This window comes from Equus asinus, chromosome 8 (genome assembly GCF_041296235.1).
Source record: "Equus asinus isolate D_3611 breed Donkey chromosome 8, EquAss-T2T_v2, whole genome shotgun sequence".
NCBI classification, from domain to species: Eukaryota; Metazoa; Chordata; class Mammalia; order Perissodactyla; family Equidae; genus Equus; species Equus asinus.
In genome coordinates this window covers 85,635,346-85,660,745 of record NC_091797.1, presented here as the reverse complement: position 1 = coordinate 85,660,745, position 25,400 = coordinate 85,635,346, and the positions used below count along the sequence as shown (strand labels likewise).

The 25,400-nt window shown below is 43.0% G+C and overlaps 1 protein-coding gene across 1 annotated transcript; it reads left to right on the top strand.

Moving 5' to 3' along the window:
- The first annotated feature begins 8,421 nt into the window (after positions 1 to 8,421).
- On the top strand, positions 8,422 to 20,365 carry LOC106844806 (2'-5'-oligoadenylate synthase-like protein 2). The gene is made up of 6 exons (XM_014862480.3): positions 8,422 to 8,865; positions 13,155 to 13,443; positions 14,259 to 14,434; positions 16,746 to 16,987; positions 17,470 to 17,611; positions 19,353 to 20,365. The coding sequence occupies exons 1-6, from the start codon at positions 8,668 to 8,670 to the stop codon at positions 19,866 to 19,868; spliced, it is 1,563 nt and encodes a 520-aa protein (XP_014717966.3). The 5' UTR covers positions 8,422 to 8,667; the 3' UTR covers positions 19,869 to 20,365.
- The last annotated feature ends 5,035 nt before the right edge of the window (positions 20,366 to 25,400 follow it).

The window sequence follows — 25,400 nt, the reverse complement described above, 5'->3', positions numbered from 1 at the left end:
CCGACACGTTTAGCCTTTTCCAATGGAGCAATTTCTTTTGGACCATTTGCTTTTCAAGTCCCGGGCTAATCACCCACCACACGTCTCCGCTGGAGGGCACGGGCCTGGCGTCCATGCTTCTGGGCCTGAACACACAGGGAGGCTGAATTCTAGGATGCGACACAACCCTGAGCAATTTGTGACATCTTCTTTCTAAAAGCAGAAGGACTCCCTGAAGCCACCTCTTCCCTTTTCCAAAAACAGAGATGAAAGGGAACTATCTGCAGAGGAAACAACTAAAATTAGTCACTTTAATTACAAAAGAGTAAAAGGCTTCCAGGTTGTGGTCTGATACGCACGCAGCTTAGAGACCATCACTCCTGCGGTCACGACAAGAAAAAAGCTGAACAAGCTGAAATGCAGCAATTCTTCTTAAAACCATCGGAGAACTGAGGCCACAGGGCAGACATCACCACAGAAACTGGAGAGACAGGTGAACCCAGAGGATCACAGCGGGACGGAGCAGAGGCCTCTGCTGGAGGCAGGATCTGAGCAGCAAAACTGTGACTGTAGCTGATGGGTTTCTCGAGGCTCCGTGTGGACCAGCCTGAGAGTTAAACACCTCAGGGGGCCGTGTTATGGGGCCTCCACACTTTCCTGAGTTTTCCCTCCAGTAGCCCCACCACATTCTCAGGGTGAAGAACTAAGAAAAGCCTCTCATGCTTCCTGCAGAGACAAAGAAAAGAACCATTTTGGGACACGCCCAGCACGGCCTGTTGTCCTCAAGAACGCCTTCCCTCGAGGGAACTGTGTCACCAGAGACACCACCTCGGCTTCCACCAGAGCATCGCTGGCCTGGGGGAAAGGAAATACGTAGTCTAGGCCCTCGAGCTTTCCATGAGGATGAGGGGAAATACCCAACTCCAGCTCCCTCGAGCATTCTCTCACCTGACGGGGAAAAATCTGAGAAGCACTTGAAAAGGCCAAATCCAGGGACACAGGCTCACGAAAAGACTGAGATCTAATCATAGAACTTTAGAACACTTCTCTTTCTTCTATACCTTCCCACGGCATTAACAGGGCTCCTGCATCAAAATGAGATTTCAACAGAAAGAACGTCATCTCAGATCTGACTGAAGAAAAAGTCTCAAGGGAAACCCAAAGAGAACAGGGCAGACAAAATACACAACAAAACTCAACAAAAAACAAAGGACCCCAGAGGAAATCAGAGCTTCTGACACCTGTGGTAGCAGCAAACAGTCAACATCTTAACTCCTAGAACATCAAAAAACTCACATTACAGGCCTATTCACCTCAGTTGTTCTTACCCAATACATCATGTCCAGCTTTCAACCAAAAACTACGCAGGGGCCGGCCCCGTGGCCGAGTGGTTAAGTTTGCAGGCTCCGCTTCAGAGGCCCAGGGTTTCGTCGGTTCGGATCCTGGGCGCCGACCTAGCACCGCTCATCAGGCCACACTGAGGTAGTGTCCCATGTAGCACAATCAGAGGCACTCACAACTAGAATATACGATTATGTACTGGGGGGCTTTTGGGAGAATAAGAAGGAAAAAACAAAAAAGAAGACTGGCAACAGATGGTAGCTCAGGCGCCAATCTTAAAAAAACCCACAAAACTACCGAGCATACTAACAGGCAAAAAACCACAGTTTCAAGAGACAAGGAAAGCATCAGAACCAGACTAGGATATGACAGAGATTTTGGAATTATTAGACTGGGAATTTAAAATAGGTATAGTGAATATGCTAAGGGCTCCAATGGAAAAAGTGGACAACACAGTTATTTAACCATTCGCCCACTGAAGGCCATCTCAGTTGTTTCCAGGTTTTAGCTGTTATAAATAAAGCTGCTGTAAATACTCATGTACAAGGTTTCTGTGGGAACATAAGTCTTCATGTCTCTGGGAAAAATGAGCAGCTGTGCAATTGCTGGCACATAGTGTAGTGGCACGTTTAGTTTACCAGTAAGAAACTGCCAAAACGTTTTCCAGAATGGCTGTACCATTTTACATTCTCCCAGCAATCTGTGAATGATCCAGATCCTCCCAACCTCACCAAAGTTTGGTGTTGTCACTGTTTTTTATTTTAGCCATTATGATAGACGTATAGTAGTATCTCATTGTAGTTTTAATGTGCATTTCCCTGATGGCTAATGGTGTTGAACATTGTTACATGTGCTTATTTTCCCTCTGTATATTCTCTTTGGTGAAATGAGTCTTCACGTCTTTCGCCAATTTTCTAATTGGGTTTTTATTTTTTATGGTTGATTTTTAAGAGTTCTTTTTTTTATGATCAGATAATGTGTTTGTATGCTATTGAGTCTTTGAAATCTGATGAGGCTTTCTTTATGGCCTAAAATATTGTCAAATTTTGTAATTATAAACATATATGCTTGAAAAGAATCTGTGTTCTTCAATTCTTCGATGCAATGTTTGTGTCTAGAAAGTTCTTTATATATTCTAGATAGTACTACTTTGTTGGGTGTGTGGTCTGCAAATATTTTCTCCCAATCTGCAATTCGTCTTTTCCTTCTCTTAGCAAGGTCATTCACAGAGCAAAAAATTTTAATTTTGATGAAATCCAATTTATCAATTTTTCCTTGTAAGAATCACGCTTTCAGTGTATCAGTTGTAAGCCTCGGCCTAGCCTTAGGTCCTGAAGATTTCCTTCTATGAATTTTTCCCAAAAGTTCTATAGTTTGATATTTGAGTCTGTGATCCATTTTTGGTTACTATTTGCATAAGATGTGACGTTCCTTTTTTTGTCTATGAGTATCCAATCGCTCAGGCATCAGGATGAAAGGCTATTTTTCATCCATTAATTGCTTTTGCCCCTTTGTCAAAAATCAGTTGGGAATATTTGTATGGGTCTATTTCCAGTTCTCTATTATTTTCTCTTAACCTATGCATCTATCTTTCTGTCAATACCACACAGTCTTGGTTACCATACCTTTAAAATAGCTTGTGAAAACAGGTGACTGATTCCTTCCATTTTCTTCTTTTTAAAAAAATTGTTTTAGCTATTCCAGTTTGCTTTTCCATATATTTTTAGAATAATCATGTCTATAACTATAAAAAATTTTGCTGGGATTTTGATAGGAATTACATTAAACCTGTATACCAACCTAGGACAATTGATATCTTTACTAGGTTGACTGCTCTAACTCAGGAACACAATACGTCTCTTCATTTATTTACATCTTCTTTGATTTCTTTCATAGTATTTTGTAGTTTTTAATTCACAAGTCCTGTAGATGTTTTATTAGATTTACACCTAAGAATTCCTCTCTTTTGCAGCTATTGTAAACGTTATAGTATTTTTAATTTTGATGTCCATGTGTTCATTGCTAGTGTTAACATTAAATGCAAAATAGAGAGCAGACTTGACAATTCTCTGAGCAGACAGAACTAATGAAGCCCTGTAAGTAAAACCTAATTTAGCTTATCCTGCAATGCAAGCAGAACTTAACTTGGGCTGCTTCTTATAAATGCCTTTGAAAATCATAAATGAAATTTAAACTGTCTTCCAAAATTGGAGGAAGATAACTGCTTTTAACCATGTCATTAACACCAGTGCTATAGCCAATCGTTGTAAAGAATGAACAGCTTCTGCATTTTGACTATATAAGCAGTCCTATAACAATATGCCTCTGAGCTTCATTCCACCGTTGGTCTGAATGCTTCCAGTTCACAGACTGTTCTTGTGTGTGTGCAATAAACTCTTACTAATCACTATTTTATTGATCCAGTGGTTCCACTTTTGGTATTTCTGGATTTTTGACAGTAGTATATTGAAATAGAATTGATTTTTGTATGTTTATCTTGTATCCTGCAACCTGCTGAAGCCACATTTCTTCTAAAAGTTTTGTTGTTTTTGTTTTTTTGCTAGATTCCTTGGGATTTTCTATATAGACAGTTGTGTCATCTGCAAAGAAAAGCACTTTTATTCTTCCTTTCCTTCATCTGAGAATATCTTGATTCCTAAAGGATATTTTCACTGGATATAGGATTCTGGGCTGACAGTTCTTTTCTTTTAGTACTTAAGAAGTGGTGTGCCAGGCTCTCCAGGGAGAGAACTGTCTCAGTACATTTTAACCTTTGTCACCTGGTCCACTGATAAAAATCCTCCTTTGGCTGCTTTCAGTTAGGGAACTTGAGTTTCTTATTTCCTTTCTTTTTATTCCTGGTTCTGTCATCTTGGTCATCACATAGCCACTGTGTTTCACTAAACAGACTTCCAGAAAGATTTGGGAATCTCTGCTGGTTTCCTGTCTCCTGAAAATATTCTTTCACTTCCTGGTTTTCCCTCAAACAGGATATTGTTTCTTTCCTTTTCTATTCTATTGTGGAATCTTCCCCAGGACATAAGGTCTACGGCCAAAATTCCAAACATGAAGGGGAAAGGGGGAGTAGATAAATGCCTTATTTTCTGCCCAGACAAACATTTTATTCTGGATCACAATCAGCCTCTAAACTACAGCCTGAAAAAGTCAGTAATTCCCTTGATCAACTAATTCGTAGGTCCCTAAAGAATGGGTTGCTACTGTAAAAACCATCAATAAAAATGTGATATGTTAAAAGGCAAAACTGTGGAGACATTAAAAAGATCACCAGTTGCCAGGGGTTCAGGAAGAGGGGAGAAGGGATAAATAGATGGAATACAAGGCATTTTTAGGGGAGCGAAACTATTCTGTGATAGTGTAATGGCAAATACATGACATTATGATCTTTCAAAACTCACAGAACTGTACAAAAATGTGAACTCTAATGTAAACTAAGGACTTCAGTTAATAATCATGTATTATTATTGGTTGTATCAATATTGGTTGATCAATTCTAACAAATATATCACACTAATGCAAGATGTTAACAGGGAGAATTGGGTGGAGGAAGGAGTATATGGAAACTCTCTGTACTTTCTGTAAACCTAAAACTGCTTTAAAAAATAAAATCTATTTTAAAATGAAAAAGAAAAAAAAAGAAAGAAATGGTGTGCCACTTTCTTCTGGCTTCCATGATTTTTGATGAGAAATTTACTGTCATTCTAATTGTTTTTCCCTGATAGTGTGTCATTTCTCTTTCACTGCTTTCGAGATTGTTTTCTCTGTCATTAGTTTTCAGAAATTTGCCTACGATGTGTCTTGGTGTATATTTCTTTGAGTTTGTTTGGCTTGAAGTTCTCTCTGCTTCTTTAAGCTATAGGTTTGTGTCTTTTGTCAAGTTCGGGAACTCTTCGGCCATTATTTGAGTTCTTTTTCACCCCTGCCCCCTGCTCGTCTCTTCCAGGACTCTGATGATGTGAATGTTAGGTCTTTTGTTACAATCTCACAGGTCCTTGAGGCTCTGTTCGTTTTGGTTCAGTCTGCTGTCTTTCTGTTGTTCAGAATGGGTAGTTTCTATTGCTCTGTCTTTACGTTCACTGATATTTCCCTCTGTATCCTTTATCCTACTCTTGAGCTCATTCTTTAATTTAAAAATTTTTTTGCATGATTGCATTTTTCAGTTCTAAAATTTACATTTTGTTTGGCATTATATCTTCTCTTTTCTTGCTAAGACTTTCTATTTTTTCATTTGTTTAAAGCATATGCTTAATTGCTTGTTTGAGCGTTTTTATGAGGGCTGCTTTCAAATCTTTGCCAGATGATTCCAATACCTCTGTTATGTCAGTGTTGGCTTTTATTGATTGTCGTTGTTCAGCCCATTTGAGATCTCCCTCTTGTTGGTGTGATGAGTATTTATTTATTGAAATCTGGACATTTGAGTATTACGTGATGAGACTCTGGGTCTTATTTAAATGTTCTGTTTTAGCTGGATTTTCTGATACTGGTGAAGGAATGAGGGTCCTGCCTCATTAGTTCCAGGTGAGTGTGGAGGTCCAGGATCCTCACTGGGCTTCCATTAACCCCTGAGTGCGATCACATTATCTCTCTGAGATTTAATTTCCTTGTATGTAGGATGGGAACTTATATTATAGGGTCCTGTGGGAATTTAAGGAGCTAACCCAAGAAAAGAGCCCAGGCACACACTGAGAGCTGGACAAGCTATAGCTATTGGAGTTAATATTGTCACCATGATGTCAAAGAGCCTGATAAACACTCCGGTATCCGTTCACCTGGAAAATGAAAAGCACTGACCACATCAACTTTGTCTCCACCAAACTAGGATTCTAGGAGTTAGAAATAATGGCTGCTTTAGGTAGGTGGACAGCACCACCTAGCAGAGGAGAAAGGAAAATTGTCAAAGTGTTGCCATGACATATTAAGGGTGGGTGTAGGATGGCCCAGTTTTAAAACTATAAATATACGTACACACACGCACCAAAAACGCCCCAATACCAGGTGACCCCAAATCTAGGTCAATTTTTCCAATGGGCTAATAACAAATATTTCCCAGGGAGAAAATGAAAATTCGTTGGGGTTGTCCTGCTTATATAAACTTTAGGGAAATGAAACATGCACTTAAAATATTTAATTTACTTGTTTAGATACAACTATATATTTACATATGAGTAATAGATAAGTAATGCTCTTTTCCACTTTCAAGTTTCAAAAAGCTTTTTTTACAACACTTCACAGGCATCGCCAACATCAGTGTTTTTCTCATCTTCAAGCCAGTTTTTGAATCTTCTAAGCCGGCTTTCCATGATCCAGCATCTCTCTTCCAACAAGCAGAAGGAGAGACAGGCCTTTTTGAATCTTGATATTCTTGACAAATGATAGTAATGCATTCATGTGGCATTAGGACATTTTTAAAATGCATCCTCTAGGTGTATATTTGTGACCTTCACAGTATCAATGTGAGATTCCTATTCAAAACGATTGTTAAAACACTTGTGCACACCACCACTCGTATATGCAAATGTAAGGCCCTCTTTCCAGGAATAACTGCTAAATCTGAGTCCAATTTCTTTGCCACTTGTTTGACTGATTTCATAGGGCCACCCATTTAGGCCTCCAAAACTCTCATTAATTGAGATCTTTTAAAGCCATTGTGTCTTTCCCAAACTGTTCTTTGCTCTTCACAATCAACCCCCAGGCCAGCCCCAGCGGCCTGGTGGTTAAGTTCTGCACCCTCCACATCAGTGGCCAGGACCTGGTTTCCAGCGCGGAACTACACCTCTCGTTGGTAGCCATGCTGTGGCAGCAGCTCACATACCCCCCCACAAAAAAGAGGAAGATTGGCAACAGATGTTGTCTCAGGGTGAATCTTCCCCAGCAAAAAGAGGAAAACTGACAAGAGATATTAACTCAGGGCTAATCTTCCTCAGTGGAAAAAAAATCAACCCCCACCAAAGAAAACTTTTTACAACTTCCTCTTTCGTATGGGTTCTTGAGGATGACGAAGCAACTCACCTAAACAGGAGGAACAAAACAACAAATAAAGGGTGTGCTTGCCTTTGCTCTTAAAAAAGAAAGAGCTCGGTCAATCCCAGGCCCCAGCAACCCTCAGGCTCAGCCCAAGCCCCCTACCCGCTGTGTTGAGAAGCCGGTCTATTAAGAATATGCAGACTATGATCTGCTGAATGAGGAGGCACAAGCCACCCACACTGGGTGAGCAGGTAGCTCCCTCAGCATCCAAGCTCCCACTTTAGGGAAGTGAAAACCCCAGCGTCATTCTGATCGAAGGTGCAGTTTCAGTACACCCACGCACAGGAAATAAAGTCTCAAGATTCGTGACTTACAGATCCCAGAAGGTGGAAGGTGGTGGGCCGTGCAAAGAGCTGGGGAAAACGCAGTCCCAGAGAGTAGGAGATAGAAAGCAGGGTAGCAAGCACCTACTACATAGAAGGTGGTTGGGGCAAAGGTCACTAACTTTTCGTGGTCTCAACTCCAAGTGGTTATTTTAAAAGGTGCCCTGGGCCAGCCTGGAGCATAGTAGTTAAGTCCGGCATGCTCCACTTCACTGCCCCAGGTTCGTGGGTTCGGATCCCAGGCACCAACGTATACCATTCATCAGCCATGCTGTCGTGGCAACTCACATACAAAATAGAGGAAGATGGGCACAGATGCTAGCTCAGGGCTAATCTTCCTCAAGCAAGAAGAGGAAGATTGGCAACAGGTGTTAGCTCAGGGCGAATCTTCCTCACCAAAAAAAAAAAAAAAAAAAAAGTGCCCTGGGAAAAGCAAAGAGGGAAATTACATTAGGAATCCTAAACTCATTATCTAAATGTCCAGACTCTGGGTGTGAGCAGGGTTGTCATACTGTAAAATGCCTTGGCAGCAACTCAAAATAGTTATTTTTCTCATTGAACCCCCTCACCCAGGCACCAGTACCTCCTGATCCCAGGAGCAGACATGGTCCTGTTTCAGTAGAGGGTTGAGGTCTCCTCTCCACGACGCAGGAAATGGGGCGTCGGGGGAGGCCAGGTCCAGGACATTCTGGGAAATGCCTAGCGTGAAAGACTGAGCAACCTCAAGGGGGCGCTTGGCTCCATTTCCCCACCATTTTAGCTGGCAGCCTGAAACAGAAACACAAAATTAGAGCTCAGCGAACTCAGTTTCGGTTTCCCAACAGCAAGAGAGGGGGGAGGATGTGGCAGCAGAGCTGGCTTCTGAGCTTAGAGCAGCCCGGGGAGAGATAAGATGTACTATCCGGTCCTTTAGCCTGCTGGAGAAACAGGGGTGGCAGAAGCAGAGAGGATTTATTCCAACGGGCAGCCTGGTCTGGCAGAGATGGAGCCCTCCCAGGACCTGTATGAGACCCCTGCAGACAGGCTGGATGCCTTTGTGGAGCACTGCCTTCAGCCCCACGGAGAGTGGAAGGAAGAAGTTCAGGACGCCTGGCAGAGAAGCGAGAAGTTCTTGAGGAATCATTGCTTCCGGGATGAGCTGCTTGGAGACCAAGAAGTCAGGGTGCTGAAGGTGGTGAAGGTGGGCACATGGGGACCCTGGGGTTTCCGATCCCAGCTCTAATGCTTTGGGACTGTGTGAGCTTGGGGGAGGGGTCATTTCATCTAAGTTTCAATCTCCTCTTTAACCCAAATTTGTTATAAGGAATACATGAGATAAAGTGTGGAAAACGCTTTTAAACAGTATATTATCCTACAAATCTTAAGGATGATTATGATTATCCTCATCATGTTTTATTATTGTTGTTATTATTTGAGATTCAGCTGTCTGAGTGCTAAGGAGGCAGGTGGAATGTAGATAAGAGCTCTCTATAAAATGCATGCTTTTGTTTCTTGTTTGAAAAAACTGTTGACTTGAAAATAAAACAGCCAGTTATTGTACCAGCAACGTGAGCTTCTTGGGAATAGCAAAGGAATTGCAATTCTGGGCAAACCACTTACAACAAAAGCCACAGGCAGATCCAGTAAGCAAAGGAGAAAAAAGAGGGAGGTGGAAGTGGCTGTTATTTTGAACAAAAGTCCATTGGTGGAAATGGAGAGTTGGGAGGGGGCGGGGCAATCCATTTCTAGTTCGGGATGCAATGTACATCTCTTCCTGTTGGGGTCTGTAATTGAACATTTCTTCCTCTTTCGGTCTGTAATTGACAGTCCTCCCTGTAATTGACACACAGAGTCATTGTATCTGAGGGCTTCCCCTTCTGGCCTCCAGACTCCATTTTAAATGAGATTCCCCTTTATTAATTTTCACAAAGCCTACTTTATGCCCAAAGTCACAAAGATAATCTCCTATATTTTTCTTCTAAAATGGCACTGTATTATATTATATAGTTAGATTAGAAACTGTCTAGCCGTTATGCAATACCAGAGAGGGCTTCGTGGGTTAAATGGATTTTTAGGGGCTGACCATATAATTCAACACCCATTTATAGCATGATTTCTCCTGGGAAAGTACTGAATTGTAATTCAACTTTTAACACATCACCCTAAACCGAAAGTATCTTGACCATAAGTCTAGCTTTTGCTAGGAGGAAAGACATCTAGCATTAACTTAAGTAAATCAGGCTGTTTGCCTGGGGGCGGGGGGTAGTGGTGCAGAAGGTAAGGCTGAAAGGACATGCAACTTTAAAGAATCTTTAAATAAAGACTCAAAACCAAAGATTCAGGGGTGTTATCAGCAAACCATGAGCTTCCAAACAGAAATTCAGGAAACTTAAGCTCCTGTAGTTGCTTCAAAAGATCCCACTTTGCACTTCTGGGCTCTGACTCTTCTGCGTATCTGAATTTCCTGGAGGAATTGCAACCTCTGCTTTCTGCTCTAGAGTTCCATCAGCATTTTTGCTTTCAGGACCTGAAACTAAAAAAAGGAAATCTCCGTAAGAACCAGAAAAGGGGTGCATATTCTCTGAAGGATGGGTCTAAAAGCGCTCAAGTATTTTAGTATAAGTTCTACATAAAGATCTTCTCTGGATTTGAATGTGCTGTGTTTCCACTGGAAACACTACTCCAATACCCATATCCTGAAGTTCCCATTCCCACCTTTACAAGTGGAGACTATTTGCCTGCGGAAGAAGTTATTTTCCCTTTCTTCTTGTTCTCTCAGTGATCTCTTTATCTAGAAGTTTAAACACCCCTACACTAACCATCTCCAACTATTGTGAGCAGCCTAGAACAAAGGATTTCTGGAGTTAAACACCCTATTTGGATAAACATTGGTAAACAAATAATAGCCAAAAGGACACATGTTCATTACATTTCCGTTTCTATATTAGGAGGAAGGAAGAGGGTACATTGCACATGGCACATAATTCAACTGCCTTTCTTGATCTAAGCACTAGATTTTCTGAGTTGAATGTAGTTTTCCTGGTTTCATCCATCTATATCGTGGTGAGAGTGCTGTATTTTTCTAGAATTAAATGTACTGATTTCCTACCACGAGTGGCCTAGAGCGCCTTCTGAGACCAGTAGTAACTTTTGCAAAGACATCCCTTGCTGTGCCTAATCGCGGCCACCCTCTGACACCCATATTCTTCCTTTTTCTTCTATTCTGTTTCCTCGAGTCAAGAAATGCTAGTGCCAAACCAATGCCAACGTTAAGGTTACATAGGAATCTGAGGTCAAAATTGCTTCACGATTTTTTAAATTACATGAGTAATACATTTAATCACAAAAATATAGGAAAATACAAAAAAATTACAAAATGAATGACCTTACTAGGCATAGATAAGCACTACTAACATTTTAGTATACTATGATTACATTTTACATGTTTATAAATAACTAGAAAACGTTTTCTTTCGTACGTACTTATAAATACATTTATTTGTAAAGAGATTGTAAATTTCTGGTACTGGCCAAGATGGAGTAAGGCTCTTATAAATCTGTCTATCACAAATTACAACTAAGACTCTGGACAGACATCAAAAAGCCAGTGCTTGAGCACTCTGAAAAGTTAACAATAGCAGGCAGATTGGGGACTGAAGTCAACCCTTAGTGACAACCTATCACAAGAGTGATTATGGCGGAGCAAACTATTAACACACACGACAACATGGGTGGATATCAAAAGCATGGTGCTGAGTGGAAAAAAACCCCAATTTCAAAAGGTCACATACTGTATGATTCCATTAACATAATTCTCGAAATGACAAGATTATCTCGATAGAAAGCAGATTAGTGTTTTTTCCAGGGTTTAGGGATGGCAGAAGGGAGAGAGGTGGGTATGACTATAAAGGAGCTGAATGAGGAAGCAGAATGGAATAATTCTGTATCTTGATTTCAGTGGTGGTTACGGGAATCCACACATGTGCTAGAATGTCCTAGAAGTAAACACACACGTTGTATCAATATCAATTTCCTGATTTTGGTGTTCTACTCGATTTATGTAAGAAGTGACCGTGAGGAGGTAACTGGGTAAAGGGCACAGCAGTCTTCTCTGAACTATCGTTACAACTACCTATGAATCTATAATTACTTCAAAATAAAAATTAGCTTATTGTATGTGGGGAAAAGGAGAAGGGCCAGCCCCCCTCCCTGGCTACTGAAGGAGACCCCCCGCCCCAAGTTCCCCTCCGTCAGAGGACATGTTCCCTTTAGTGTCGTTCACCAGGGCCAGGAGTGGAGACAGCCCCTCAGAACTCCTGGGTTTTAGAGGTTGAAGGTACTTTCACAGGTACAGCAACAACCACTGAAATGTGGTTGTCTTTAAAAATGACACTTGCCAGGACCGTTTCCTGTCCCAGGAAAGTGGCTGCCTCTCTACGCTTTGGAGGAAGAAAACCATGCTTTGAAGCAAGCTTCTCTTATTGAGCATTCTTTTGGCCAAATATTGTAACTTGTAGTTTTCTAGTTCAATTTCTGGAATTACATCAACACTAAGTGGGGGAAAAAATGTAAAAAGATCAAAATGTACAGGTGGAGAGGACAAGGCCAGAGGAAGACCATTTGCAAATGGACTAAGGGCAGGCAGGACTTTCCATTCTCAGGCCCCCTCTAGGCACTCCATGATCACGCTACCTAGATTTTAATCCTCCTGGGATCTTTATCCACGACGTCCGAATTCCCTTTCCTGCTTGTTTCCTATCCAGGGGCAAGATTTGTGATTCACATCTCAAGGCTGCAGCTGGGCCTCCTTCCATGAACATTTATGCTACCTATAAACTAGAATTTCCAGCATCCCTGCACACACACACAAGTCTAAAAAATATATTTGTGCATACACACACACATGCCTACACACACACACAAAATGTGTGTACAAAATATATACACAAAAGTATGTTTGTCTAGGCCAGAACTTTCCAATAGAACTTTCTACAGTGGTGGAAATGTTCTATATATGTGCTGTCCAATGTCTCATCGCTATCCGTGAGTAGCTGTTGAGCATTTGAAATTAGGCTAGTGCGACTGAAGAGCTGAACTTTTTATTTCATTTTATTTTAATTAATTTAAATTTAAATAGCCACATGTGGCCACCACGTTGGATAGCCTAGGTCTAGGCATTGAACATTTACGGAATAATATATAAGAAGCTGGTATCTGTGGTTGCCTCTGGAGAAAGGGCTTAAGGCCTGGGGTGCAATGGAGTTTTACATTTTATTTATATTCTTTGAATTATTTATCCTGTACTTAATTTTTCTAATGAATGAAAAGATGTGGTAACAGCCACAGCAGACGGCACCATGTGTGATGGAGACCAAGAACTCCTTTTGGGATCTGTGTGAACAGCCTAACGTGGGTGCCTCTGACTTCACTCCTCACTTTAAAGCATCATGCCTCAGGGGAAGTGAAGCTCAACATCGATGTCCTCCCCAGGGTGGCTCCTCTGGGAAGGGGACGACGCTGAACCACAGCTCCGACGTGGACATGGTCCTCTTCCTGAGCTGCTTCTCCAGCTTCCAAGACCAGGCAATGCTCCGGGGATTCATCATCAGCCGCATCGAGGAGAAATTGACTCACTGTAGCAGGAGCCTGGCCTACAACATCACTCTGGCCCCGCGCAGAGAGACGATCAGTGTCCCCCGCTCCCTGTCCTTCCAGGTCCAGGCCAGGAGGAGCAGTGAAATCATCAGAGTGGATGTGCTCCCGGCTTTCAATGCTCTAAGTAAAGACAGTGATGGGTCAGGTGGAGGGAAGGGAAGCGACTCAGGAGCCTTTCACCAACCTGGCCTTGGGGGAGGTTTGGGAAAGTGGAAAACAATGGGGGAGAATGGTATTGCCTCTTTTTTCGGGGGGGATGGGACTGGAACTATACCTTGAAGATTAAGTCCTTCCATAAATGCTTGTGTTGCCATGTCCCACTGCTGAGAGGAATCTCAGGTAATGGATTCCCACCTAACCCAAGGAGAAGATTCTTCTCTGACCCTCTGTGAAGCACCAGGGCAAGCAAGCCCTTCAAGGTCTTTGGAGTTAGAACTGGACTGAAATCATTTTAAAAGCAGGGCTCCTAATGTCTTCAAATTTTGGCTCCAAGACTTACTAATTGTGTGACCTTGGGCAAGCTACCTAACACCTCCAAGACTCAATGTTCCAACCTGTTAATGGGGATAATAATATCAGGTTGAATCATAGGAAACTGACAGTATTTGACCCTGTTTGACCCACAAAAAATGGCAATTTCCTATGGTTCCACTTAATTTTGCCTTCTTCATGGAGCTGTTCTAAGGATTCCATGAGCTTAGCCCAGTGCTGACACATGGTAAGTCTTTGGTCAATGCGACTTATTTAAAATCTACATGATTTTGGGGAGGGCTGCCAAACCCTTGAGGCCTCCACTTCCTTAGTTGTAAAATGGGAAAAATAATGCTATAGTGAGGATTGCGTGAGATAATTTATGCCCACTCTACACACAGTAGTCCTTTTCCCATCTTCCTCACCTCAAAGGGAGGATTTTCCTGACCAGGTGCTTTTTTCTCCCAGGAAATTTTTGCCCGGACTCTAAACCACCACCGGAAATCTATGAAAACTTGATCACCACCCATGGCCCCCCTGGGGAGTTCTCGCCAAGCTTCACAGAGTTGCAGAGGCACTTCGTGAAAAGTCGTCCTACTAAGCTAAAGAGCCTCCTGCGGCTGGTGAAACACTGGTACCTGCAGGTGCGGGGCTGGGAGACGTAGTGACTGGAGGGAGGGCAAGCGCCTCCTAGCATTTTTTTTTTAAGAGAAAGAAATGGAAACAACCTAACTATCTCAGAAGAGGGAACAGGTTCAATAATGTAGGTGGAATAGTATAATTGGAAATTATTTGTAAACGAGAGAGCACTGGACAGTGTTTTGCATTATTGTTGTGGCTGTTGTCTGTTCTTGCTATATTCTCTTCACTTCTGAAGTGTCGCATCCCGGTCATAGCCTCCTGGTTCCAATGACATGTTCCTCAAGGGCAATTCAATGGTTCTTGATGTACATAAACGTGATTTTCCATAGGCTTCAGACCTCAGGCATTTCACATAATAATAACAGCAACAATAGTCATAAAGCTACTATTTACTCTGAGTTAATTATGCTCCCTGATCTAGGCTAAACGCTCCGCATATTTTTTCTCATTTAATCTTTCCAATCGCTCTGTCATGTATGTGATATTCATTAGCCCCATTTTGAAGATGGAAAAACAAGGCTCAAAAGCGAAAGTGTGGCTAAGATTTGAGTACGAAAGTGTCTGACTCTTGAATATGTGCCCTTAGTCAACAACCTTAATTTCATGATCATAGTTATTTTTGCTGATTATTTGAATATTACATTGAGCTCATTAACAAAAATTCAAACAATGCAAAAAAAAACTCAAGAAGGTAAAATACACACGAAATCTCTGAGATAATACCAATAACATTTTTGGTGACTATTCCTTCACGCTTTTCTTTGTGTCTTTATATTTTATAACACGGCTCATGCAGAGGTTACATCAGTGGAATCATATCGTGCATACTCTTTTTGTAGTCTACCCTTTAAAAAAATACATTTGCACATTGACCTTTGGACTTAAACTTGTGGGAGTTTCTTATTAATGTATTTTGCATATTTTTCCATTGGGTTTTTTTTAAAGATTGGCCCTGAGCTAACATCTGTTGCCAATCTTCTTATTTTTTTTCCTTCTTCTCCTCCCCAAACCCCCCGAGTACATAGTTGTATATTCTAGTTGTAGGTCCTTCTATTTCTACTATATGGGACATCACCTCAGCATGGCTTGATGAGTGGTGCCACGTCTGCACCTTGGATCTGAACTGGCAAAACCTGGGGCCTCTGAAGCGGAGCCCACGAACTTAACCACTCAGCCACGGGGCCGGCCCTCCATTGGGTTTTAAAATCTTTTTCTTATCAGTTGTAAAACCTCTTTGCAAATTGTAGATACTTACCATGATCTCTCATGTGTTGCAAATATTTTTGCCAATATATCACTCATCTGTTGACCTTAATTATAGTGTCTTTGACAACATAATTAATTCAAATTTTAAAATAAACATATCTGACGTTTCTTTTATAGATTCTAGGTTTCCTATCTTACCCACATAGATATGTAGTCTCTTAATTTTTTTTCTAATATATTTAATATATACTTTAACTCCATTTATAATTTATTTTGGTATTTGGTGTGACAGTGGGATCATCTTTAATTTCTTCTAGATGGCTAAGTTGTGCCAGCATCATTTAATGGATTATGCATCTTTTTCCCACTGAACTGAAATACCACGCTTGTCAATTCTTAAATTCTTGTATCTACTGGGAACCAACTCTGGGCTATCTGTTCTGTTACACTTGGCTATTGTTTATTCTGACGCCAAAAGCACACTGTTTCTGTTACAAGTCCTTTACATGACGCATCTGAGAAGACAAATACCAATCTCTCTATTTTTCTTTTTCATAATTTTCTTGGATTTCCTAGGCAATTATTCCTCTATATGAATCTTAAGATCATTTTATCCCTTTAAAAACACCACTGGGATTCTAATTGAAATTGCCATAAGTTTCTAAGTTAATTTTTGAAGAGCTGAAAATTTCACATGATTACTCTCTCTTCTTCATCTTTCTGATGAAGTTTGTTCTGGTTTTGGTTTATGTTTTCAGTGTGCTTGTGTGTTCCGTTTTCTTTGATTGTATCTTGTATTCACTATATTATATTGCCTCCCCCATTCCAACTGAATAACACAATTGTTGAGGACCAGAAGGTCCACAAGAGGCCCCAACTTCCTCTTTTATTGAAATTTTGATGGCCCCAGGACATAGCTCATCTAGATCCCAAGCTGCTAGGCCCACGTCAGATTTCACAGATGAGCTGCATAACCCACATGTGAAATGAAGTATTCCTGGGCTCTGGAAACACAGAGACCTGGAAATTCCCAGTTTCCAGACTAACAATCTCATATTCTCCCTCCCTCCCTCCCTCCCTCTCTCTCTCTCTCTTCTTCCTCTCCAGTACGTGAAACGTAAATATCGAAAAGCAGCAGTGCCCCCAAAATATGCACTGGAGCTTCTGACTATCTATGCCTGGGAAATGGGTACAAACAAAAATGAGAGCTTCAACCTGGATGAAGGATTTATAGCTGTGATGAAACTCCTCAGAGATTATGAAGACATCTGCATATATTGGACCAAGTACTATGATTTTGAAAATGAAGTTGTCAGAATCTTTATCAAAAAACAGTTGAAGGAATGCAGGTGTGTTGGTTGCATTACCTTCAGCTGCAAGCTAATAGAAAACCCAACTCATACAGTCTTTAAAATAAAGGGAGTTTATTGGCTTTTGTAGCTGAGAAATCCAAAGATAAATGAAGCTTCAGGTATGGTGTGATCTAGATGTTCACTATGTCATCAGGGTCCCATCCATGAATTGCTCAGCTCTGCCTCTCCCAGATTTTACCTTTGAATTCAGGCTAACTTCCTCATGGCTGCATCAGTTCCGGGTTTCTCATCTGGACTCATACCTTCCAGTACAAGAGAGAGAGCCCCTTTGCCCTAGCATTCCAAGCAGAATCCCTGAGATTCATTCTGATTGGGCCAGCTTAGGTTACACCTCCAATCCCGAGCCAACAGCTTCAGCTTGCAGGGAGGCCTCCCCACACAGAGGTATGCACAATCTCATAGACGTGAGTGACAGAGTTCTGAGTGTGATGGAGATCCTCCCCACTCCTCTCTCCCAGGCCCATTATCCTGGACCCAGCTGATCCCACCAACAACCTGGGAAGGGAAAAGAGATGGGACCTGGTGGCCAAAGAGGCCGTTTACTGCCTGAAGCAGGATTGCTGCAGGACGGAAGACTCCAGCCAAGCCTGGCACGTACAGGTACAACCCCTCCTCACCTCACAGTCATGACTCAGTGATGACCTCACTTCAACCCCCCATAAATCTTCCCCACTCCTGCCACCGCACCTGTAAGTCCCCAGGACAGGCAGCACCTCCCATGGAGACATCCCAGCCAACCAGGTGTGCATTTCTTCCCCCTCTGCTGCGTCTGCACCTCAGTTCTTTCATCTGTATGATGAGCAAGCAATTTCTGCCCTGCTCTGTAGCCGTTTGAGGGATACAGTCAAAGGATATATTCATATGCATACATCCTGTGGGGTAACGTTTCCTCTATTGCGGGTTGTCGAAATCTCAACTTCTTGCTATGAAAACAAGAGATTTAGCACGTGTCTAAAAACAATCAGTGAGGAGCATAGGATTCCACTGCAATGAGCAAGCCCAGGGGCACAGCCCCCTGCACATGGTGTTTCCCGCACAGATCACAACACTAAATAGGAATCCAGGGTTCAGAGACCAGGACTCTGCTATGAGCTCACTGAGAGATCTGATTTCCCCAGCCCGCTACTCCTGGAGAAATCTTGTCACAGTCCCACTTTTCATTTCCTGCACACAAATTCTCAGTCTGGCACCCAAGGCAACCCTGAAGCAAATAAGGGACAGAACCAACCTATCAGCGGGACCCACCACTTAGCCACATCCCATTGGCTGGAATATCCAGAAGACTGGGATTCCTGGGAGACAAGAGTCATGGAACAGTCTTCCAACTCTTGCCAGGACCCCTCCCAGTGATTACTATTATCATTTTATGTTTTGTGAAAAGGCAACACACTTTCATAGCCCAAAAAAGCAAACTGTTGAAAAAAAGCACACAATTAAAATCAGTCTCCCTCCCCTCCCAATGCCCAGTCTGTCAGTTCTGCCCCGTTCTTGGCGTCCACTTATCAATTTCTTGCATCTCCTTCCATGGATGTGCCACACAAGCACATGCCTGTGTCTGTACAACCTATTTTTTGCATCTTTACTTTTATTTTCTTAAATTATTAGGTCATTCAGTTACTCAATTAAATTATCTGCAAGACAATCCCATATCCACACATATAGGCCTAAAAGGCATAACCATATAACAAAGTTCAAACCAGGATATTTCTGAACATGCAATGGGGTGATGTTAATTATGCCAGGACAAGGGGCGTACACCAGGACTGCCCTAGACTAACGAGAACATCAAGTCATTCTGGATCAATAGCTAGATCATAATCCAATGAATAAAAGTAACTTAACATATAATCAGTGCCCTACTGATAGATTTTTTAAGATGCTTTCAGACTTTGGCTATTACAGTGAATATCCTTGAACATCCATCTCAGTGCCTGACATACATTGAATCATTTAGCCTACAACAGCCCTATCTATGACGGACTTCTGGAGAAGGTGCTAATGTTATCCCCATGTGACATGTGGGGAATCTGAGTAGGTCCATATAGACGGAGTGGTTATTTGGAGAGCAGTTGCCAGTTGTCACTCTGGTTGGGGTGAGTCAGAGGACAGAGGATGACCCAGTGGTCCTGTAAGCCTAGGATGACCAAATGTTCTGCTTTGCCTGGAACAATCTTGGTTCATACTTGTTGGCTGAGAGAATTATTGACTGCATCTCCTTTTACTTTTAAATGTGCCTCAGTAGGCAACAAATTATATCATCAGTAGCCAGAAGAGGGGGGATTTTGAGACAACAGACAGCCATGCCATCAGATACCTTAATCTGCTCCCTGCTCCCTTCCAGCCAGCAAGGGACGTCCAGGTGATAGTGAAACACACAGGGTGGGAGCCCTGGACACTCTCAGTGGACCCCTACAGCCCCATCTGGAAGATGAAAGTGGAGATCAAGAGTAGGTGTCGCCTCCAGGGACAGCAGCGTCTCTCCTTCCAGGAGCCAGGAGGAGATCGGCAACTGCTCAGTAGCCGGCGGACCCTGGCAGATTACGGGATCTTCTCTAAAGTGAATGTCCGGGTGCTGGAGACCTTCCCTCCTGAGATCCAGGTGTTCGTGAAGGACTCCAGCGGCCACACCAAGCCTTATGCCATTGACCCTGATAACTCCATCCGTGACTTGAAAGAGAAGATTGAGGAGGCTGGAGGACCTTGCGTGGAGGATCAGATACTAAGGTTCCAGGGTCGGAAACTGTGGAATCATCGCAGCCTCTCAGACCTGCAGATAGAGGACTGTGACACCATCACGCTCATCAGGAAAGACTACAATTCTCCAGTAGTGCCAGTGGTCTGGCCGTTCACGATGTAGACTTCTCTGTCCTGTCCCCCCAGCCCACCTCTTTCTACCCAAACCACTGTGTTCCTTCTGAACATAAATACCCCTCCCCTGCTTAAAATCCTCCAATGGCTCCTATCACCTACAGAATAAAGTTCGAGTTCCTTTGCTTGGCATTCAGGGACCTTGACAATTTAGGCCTTGCCTACTCCTCAATCTCTCCTTACCTCGCTCAAAACACACTAGATGTGGCCCAAGCACTTGCAATCCCAGCACACTGAAGGCCAGGTCATAACTTTATCACTTTGAGTCAACTATCCTTTCCCTGCACGTTTTCATCTTTCAATACTCAAATCTCTAGGTCATCGATTCTCAAAGTATGGATCCTAGACCAGCAGAATTAGCATGACCTGGGAACTTTTTTCTTTTTTTCCAAGTAATTTTCTTGAGATCGTAATGGCTCATAACATTGTGTAATTTCAGATGTACATTATTATTTGTCAATTTCTGAATACACTTCATCGTGCTCACCCCTAGTAGTCTGATTTTTGTCCATCACCATATATATATGTCCCTTTATCCCTTTCACCCACCCCCCAATCCCCTTCCCCTCTGGTAAACACTAATCTCTTCTCTTTATCCATGTATTTGTTATCTTCCACACGTGAGTGAAATCAAGCAGTATTTGTCTTTCTCTGGCTTATTTCGCTTAACATCATACCCTCAAGGTCCATCCATGTTGTTGCAAATGGAACGATTTTGTCTTTTTTATGGCTGAGTAGTCTTCCATTGTAGATATATATACCATATCGTCTTTACCCATTCATCAGTCAACGGGCACTTGGGTTGCCTCCACATCTTGGCTATTGTGAATAATGCTGCAATGAACATAGGAGTGCATAAATCTCTTTGGACTGGGAACTTCTTAGAAATGAAAATTCTCAGCAACTATCCCAGATTTATCTGAGTCAGATTGTCTAGTGGTGGGACTCGGTAATGTGTGTCTTAACAAGCCTTCCAAGTAATTCTGATGCACACTCAAGTTTGAGAACCACTGCCATAAGCCCCATACAGCTGACCAAGTCATCTTCTGCCCCTCCCTTCTCCCCGCCCCCAGGTCAGATTTCTGTGAAAGCACTTGGGCCCCTCATGGTGTCCCTTTGTTAGATCATCTATCTCCCTAGTCTAATAAGACTTGACAAGGATAGTGACAAGAAATGGTTTAGAATGGTGCCTGCCTGACACAAATGCTTGGCACGTTCTTGTTGAATAAATGAGTGAACCAATGAATGGCTTTGAATCCTTCACTACTATCTTCATGAAAGTCTCAGTCCAATGCCATTTTGGAGACCACATTGTTTGGGATACCCCCCAGGCCATGTTTCATTCTTTGAAAATGCCCACACTCACCCATCAAGCCCCATGCTGGAGTGCTAGCCCTATGCCATGCTCATACCCAATAGCTTCACCTCTCTGTCCAAACCTAATTGGACCAAAGTGATCAGCTGACCCATAGGTAGAATCCATTCATGGTTGTACTTAGCCTATCAGATTTTGAGTTCTGGGGTCTGGGACCAGGCACGGAGAGCTCTTGGTACTGTTAACTGTGGGTGAACCTCTAAGTAGAAATGCAATCAGAACTGAACAGCCCAAGCAAGAACCCCACCCGATTCCACACATTAGTAAAGAGAGAGCCCTCTGCATAGATAGTGGAGCCACACCTCTCAAGAGATGGAATCAAAAACCCTCAAGCAGCCCCAGGGAGAGAAGCTGCAGGATGCTATTAGACCTGCCCTTTTTTCTATCAAATTCCCCCTGTATCCTTTCATCAACCTAAATTGAATGAGCAGCCACTCACTGAGTGAATCAGAGTGACTTGGGTGTCTTTCCTGCCCCAAGAGCTTTGACGAAGATCTGCTTCGGCAGCTCAAGAAAATTCTTTGTTTCTTTTCCTCTGTAAATTAATAATCCTATGCATCTACATAGCATTTACACCAAGAGTCTTCCTAGACATGATGTCATTTGATTCTTATCCTCACCACTGCCCCACAAGTTAGATGGATGAATAGAATTAACACCCCTTCCTCCTTTTTACAGATGAGAATACCAAGACTTGGAGGATAGGGACTGATGTTCAGAGGGCAGCTTCTGTGGAAGAGGAACCGGGACAAGCTCAGCAGGGACTTCCTGGGGCTCTCATACGTCACCTAGAAGGCACACCTTTCTCTCTCACTTTCTCTGGGCCTCACCCATAGGCACACTCCCTGAGCTCCAGTTTCATCATCCTACTAACCTTCTCCAATCCCTTCAATAATATTGTCCACAGCAAATAACTTCACCTCTGGCCACAGCTGATTGGACCAGGGATGAATCACCTGACCCAAGATAGAATCCATCCATTGGCTGGGCTAAACCAATCCAATCTGAGTTCTGGGACATTGGAAGCTACTATTTCTTGAGCATTTTCTGTTGTGTCAGGTGTAGCACACAACGCTTGGCATCTATTTATCCTCACAATGAGCTTAGGTTGATAACCATTGCCCCCATTTTGTAGTTGAAACAGAAGCTCAGACAGGTTAAGGGTCTGGATCAAGATCACATAGCCATTAAGTAGCAGAGCTGACATTCAAGGTCGTGTATGTCTGACCAGAGACTATGGTCTTTACTACACAATACCGCCTCACTTAGCAGACCTCAGCTCCGCCACTTCCTAGCAGTGGATCCTTGGGCAGGTTTCTCAGTCTCATTGACCTCAGCTTCCTTGTGTACAGAATGGGACATTGACTGTACCACTTATTTCACAAGGTCATTGTGAGGGACACGTGATGAGTGTGAAAGCACTTTATAAACTGTAAAACTCTGCCAACAGGAGCTAACGTGGCACAGAAACAATGGATGGCTGGGGGCTAAGATAAGAAGAGGAACTTACAAGATAGAAACAGCTGCTGTGTGGAACTGGTAGATCCAGCTTTGTTCTACATTCTAGCGTGAGAGATACACTTTATCTAAAAAAAAAAAAAACCCAAAAGATAGGCTTTGGCTCAAAAAGAGCATAATTTTGATAAGGGCTATAAAAGAAGCAGCTTGAGAAGGGTAGACCTGGAGGGAGTTGGCTCCTGACAACCCAGGAGAGAGGAAAGAGCTTGACATGGTCAAAAACTGATGGAATGGGTTTCAGGGCAGGAGGGCAGGGGGAGAGACTGGCTTTAGAAGCCGGTTGCCAGCATCCAGGGAGAGGTGATGCTGGTTTGGGCTGGGGATGGGAGTGGAGATGGAAAGAAGCAGATAGATTCAAGGTCCATCTTGCTGATGGGTAGAACGTGGGCTCCCAGTTACCTTTACAGGGTTATTGATGGGGAGGGGGCTTAAGGGACCCTGCTGGACTGCTAGAAATGTTCTATTATCTCCATCTGGGTGGTGGTTGCAGGGGCATACGCAAACGCAAAAACTTTATCCAGCCGTGCATTTAGGTGTCTCAGATCAGCTTCCCAGGGAAGCAGATTCTGAGATGGAGATGTATGTACAGGAGGTCGATTAGGGAGTAGTTCTCAGGACCAACATCTGTAAAGAAGTGAAGGCACTGGGACTGAACAGAGAGAAAAGCTGGACTGTGATGCAGTCACTATAAAGACTTCGGCAAACCCCACGGGGAGCTCTGGAGCTGTGATGGCCCCTCAGAGTTGTCCCCAAGTGAAGCAGGGGATCAGGCCTCTGTACAGCACCCCTCCCCCTCCCCCCACATCAGTCAGTCACTGAATACAAGCAGCCCCACGGAAGAGGGTGGAATCTTGGGCGAAGCCTCCCTCTGTCTGAAGCCAATGCTCAAGCAAGGACTCAGCTGAGAGTTTTCAGCAGCAACACTCCCAGCAGCTGGGGAAATGGGTTCAATGGTCGTGAAGGGGCATCTTGGTGGCACACGACAGTATCCACTACACTTCGGGTCTGAGCACTTTATTGTGTGTAAGTTACATCTCGACGGAATAATCAAGGAAAAAGAATGACACTCAGATTTCTAGCCACCTCTGGTGGATGGTGTACCCTGCACTTCTTGCTATTCACATTCATCTCATTAGCAATTATGATTTGAGATTCATCTCCCCCATTATAATAATAGGTAACATTTATTGAGCACCAACTATGTACCAGGCACTGAGCTGAATATTTTTCATCCATCATTTCATTGGAGCATCATAGTAGCCCTAGGATGTAGGTACTGTCATTATCCCCATTTTACAGGTGGGAAAACTGAGGCGCAGTTAGTTTGAGTGACTTGCACATTTTCTTTTTTTGAGGAAGATTAGCCCTGAGCTAACATCTGCTGTCAATCCTCCCCCCCTTGTTTTTTTTTTTTTTTTTTGCTGAGGAAGACTGGCCCTGAGCTAACATCCATGCCCATCTTCCTCTACTTTATACGTGGGATGCCTACCACAGCATGGCTTACCAAGCGGTGCCATGTCCGCACCCAGGATCCAAACCTGCTCACTTAAACACTGCACCACTTGGGCCGGCCCCAAGTGACTTGCACATTCACATGACTAATAAGTTAGGATTTGAACACAGGTATACTGGCTCCAAAGCTTGTGCTGTGACCCCTTTGTTATGTTGTAAACTCAGCAAGACTGGAGGATTCTGTCTTATTCACCATCCTCCCCAGTGCCTAACATAGGGGCTGACACATAATGGGCACTCAGTAAATGTGTGTTGACTGAATGGATGAATCTTGTAGGGATTAACTGCAGTCTTGTACGAGGACTAGAAGGACAGAATGGATGTGAAATGCTTCACCCAGCACCTGAGACACAGTGAGTGCTCAAAAAATGTAGCAGATACCAGCTGTTATTAGTTCCTTCTCCTGCCCCTCCAAGCTCTCTTTCACATCCCAGGGCAGAGGTAGAGGGATTTCTAAAGAGCTGAATCCTCTCTGGCCCTGACAGTTCCCTCACTCCTAGTCCTATACTGGGCCCAAACTGCAAAAACGGAGAATGCATGTTGTAGAAGCAATTGCTGTCTCCTCCAATATCCTTTCTCCTCTTCCTCAACAGCAACAGAATTTTTAGCTAGGCATATGGCCAAAGGCTAAAGACTACATTTCCCAATCTCCTTTGCAGCTGGGTGTGGCCATGTGATTAAATTACAACCGATGGAGTTCATTTGTATTTCATGCACAAATTTGCATGTTCATCCCAGACAATCTTGATTCGTCTATTGAGTTCAGATTTCCCGGGAGTTGTCTCCCCTCTGCTTTATATCCAGGAAAGAGGATGGAGAAAATGTCATAATATTAGGCATTTGGGGACATTTTTGTGAAAATTTCTGTCCTTTGGATAGGCTTAAGACTGGTTGTAGCTTTTTCTTCCATGGTACCCCAGATATCACAAGGAGAAAGCTCCTAAGATCCGCAAGCCCAATTGAGCTCTGTCTTGCTGGAATACAAGACGGATTATGATGACGATCAGGGACGGGGCTCCCTAGTTTGCCTGCCTTTAAATCGGGGGCATTCACAGCTCTGTGGACTTCTGGGGGCCTGTGGGAAACAGGCTGATATGAGGTAATGAAATCAGCCTT

Bases quoted from the DNA above. Each gene is read 5' to 3' on its own strand.
- LOC106844806 (XM_014862480.3), top strand. From the start codon at position 8,668: ATGGAGCCCTCCCAGGACCTGTATGAGACCCCTGCAGACAGGCTGGAT. The intron at 14,435-16,745 runs GTGCGGGGCTGG...CTTCCTCTCCAG, and splicing joins TGAAACACTGGTACCTGCAG to TACGTGAAACGTAAATATCG. The intron at 16,988-17,469 runs GTGTGTTGGTTG...CCTCTCTCCCAG, and splicing joins AAACAGTTGAAGGAATGCAG to GCCCATTATCCTGGACCCAG.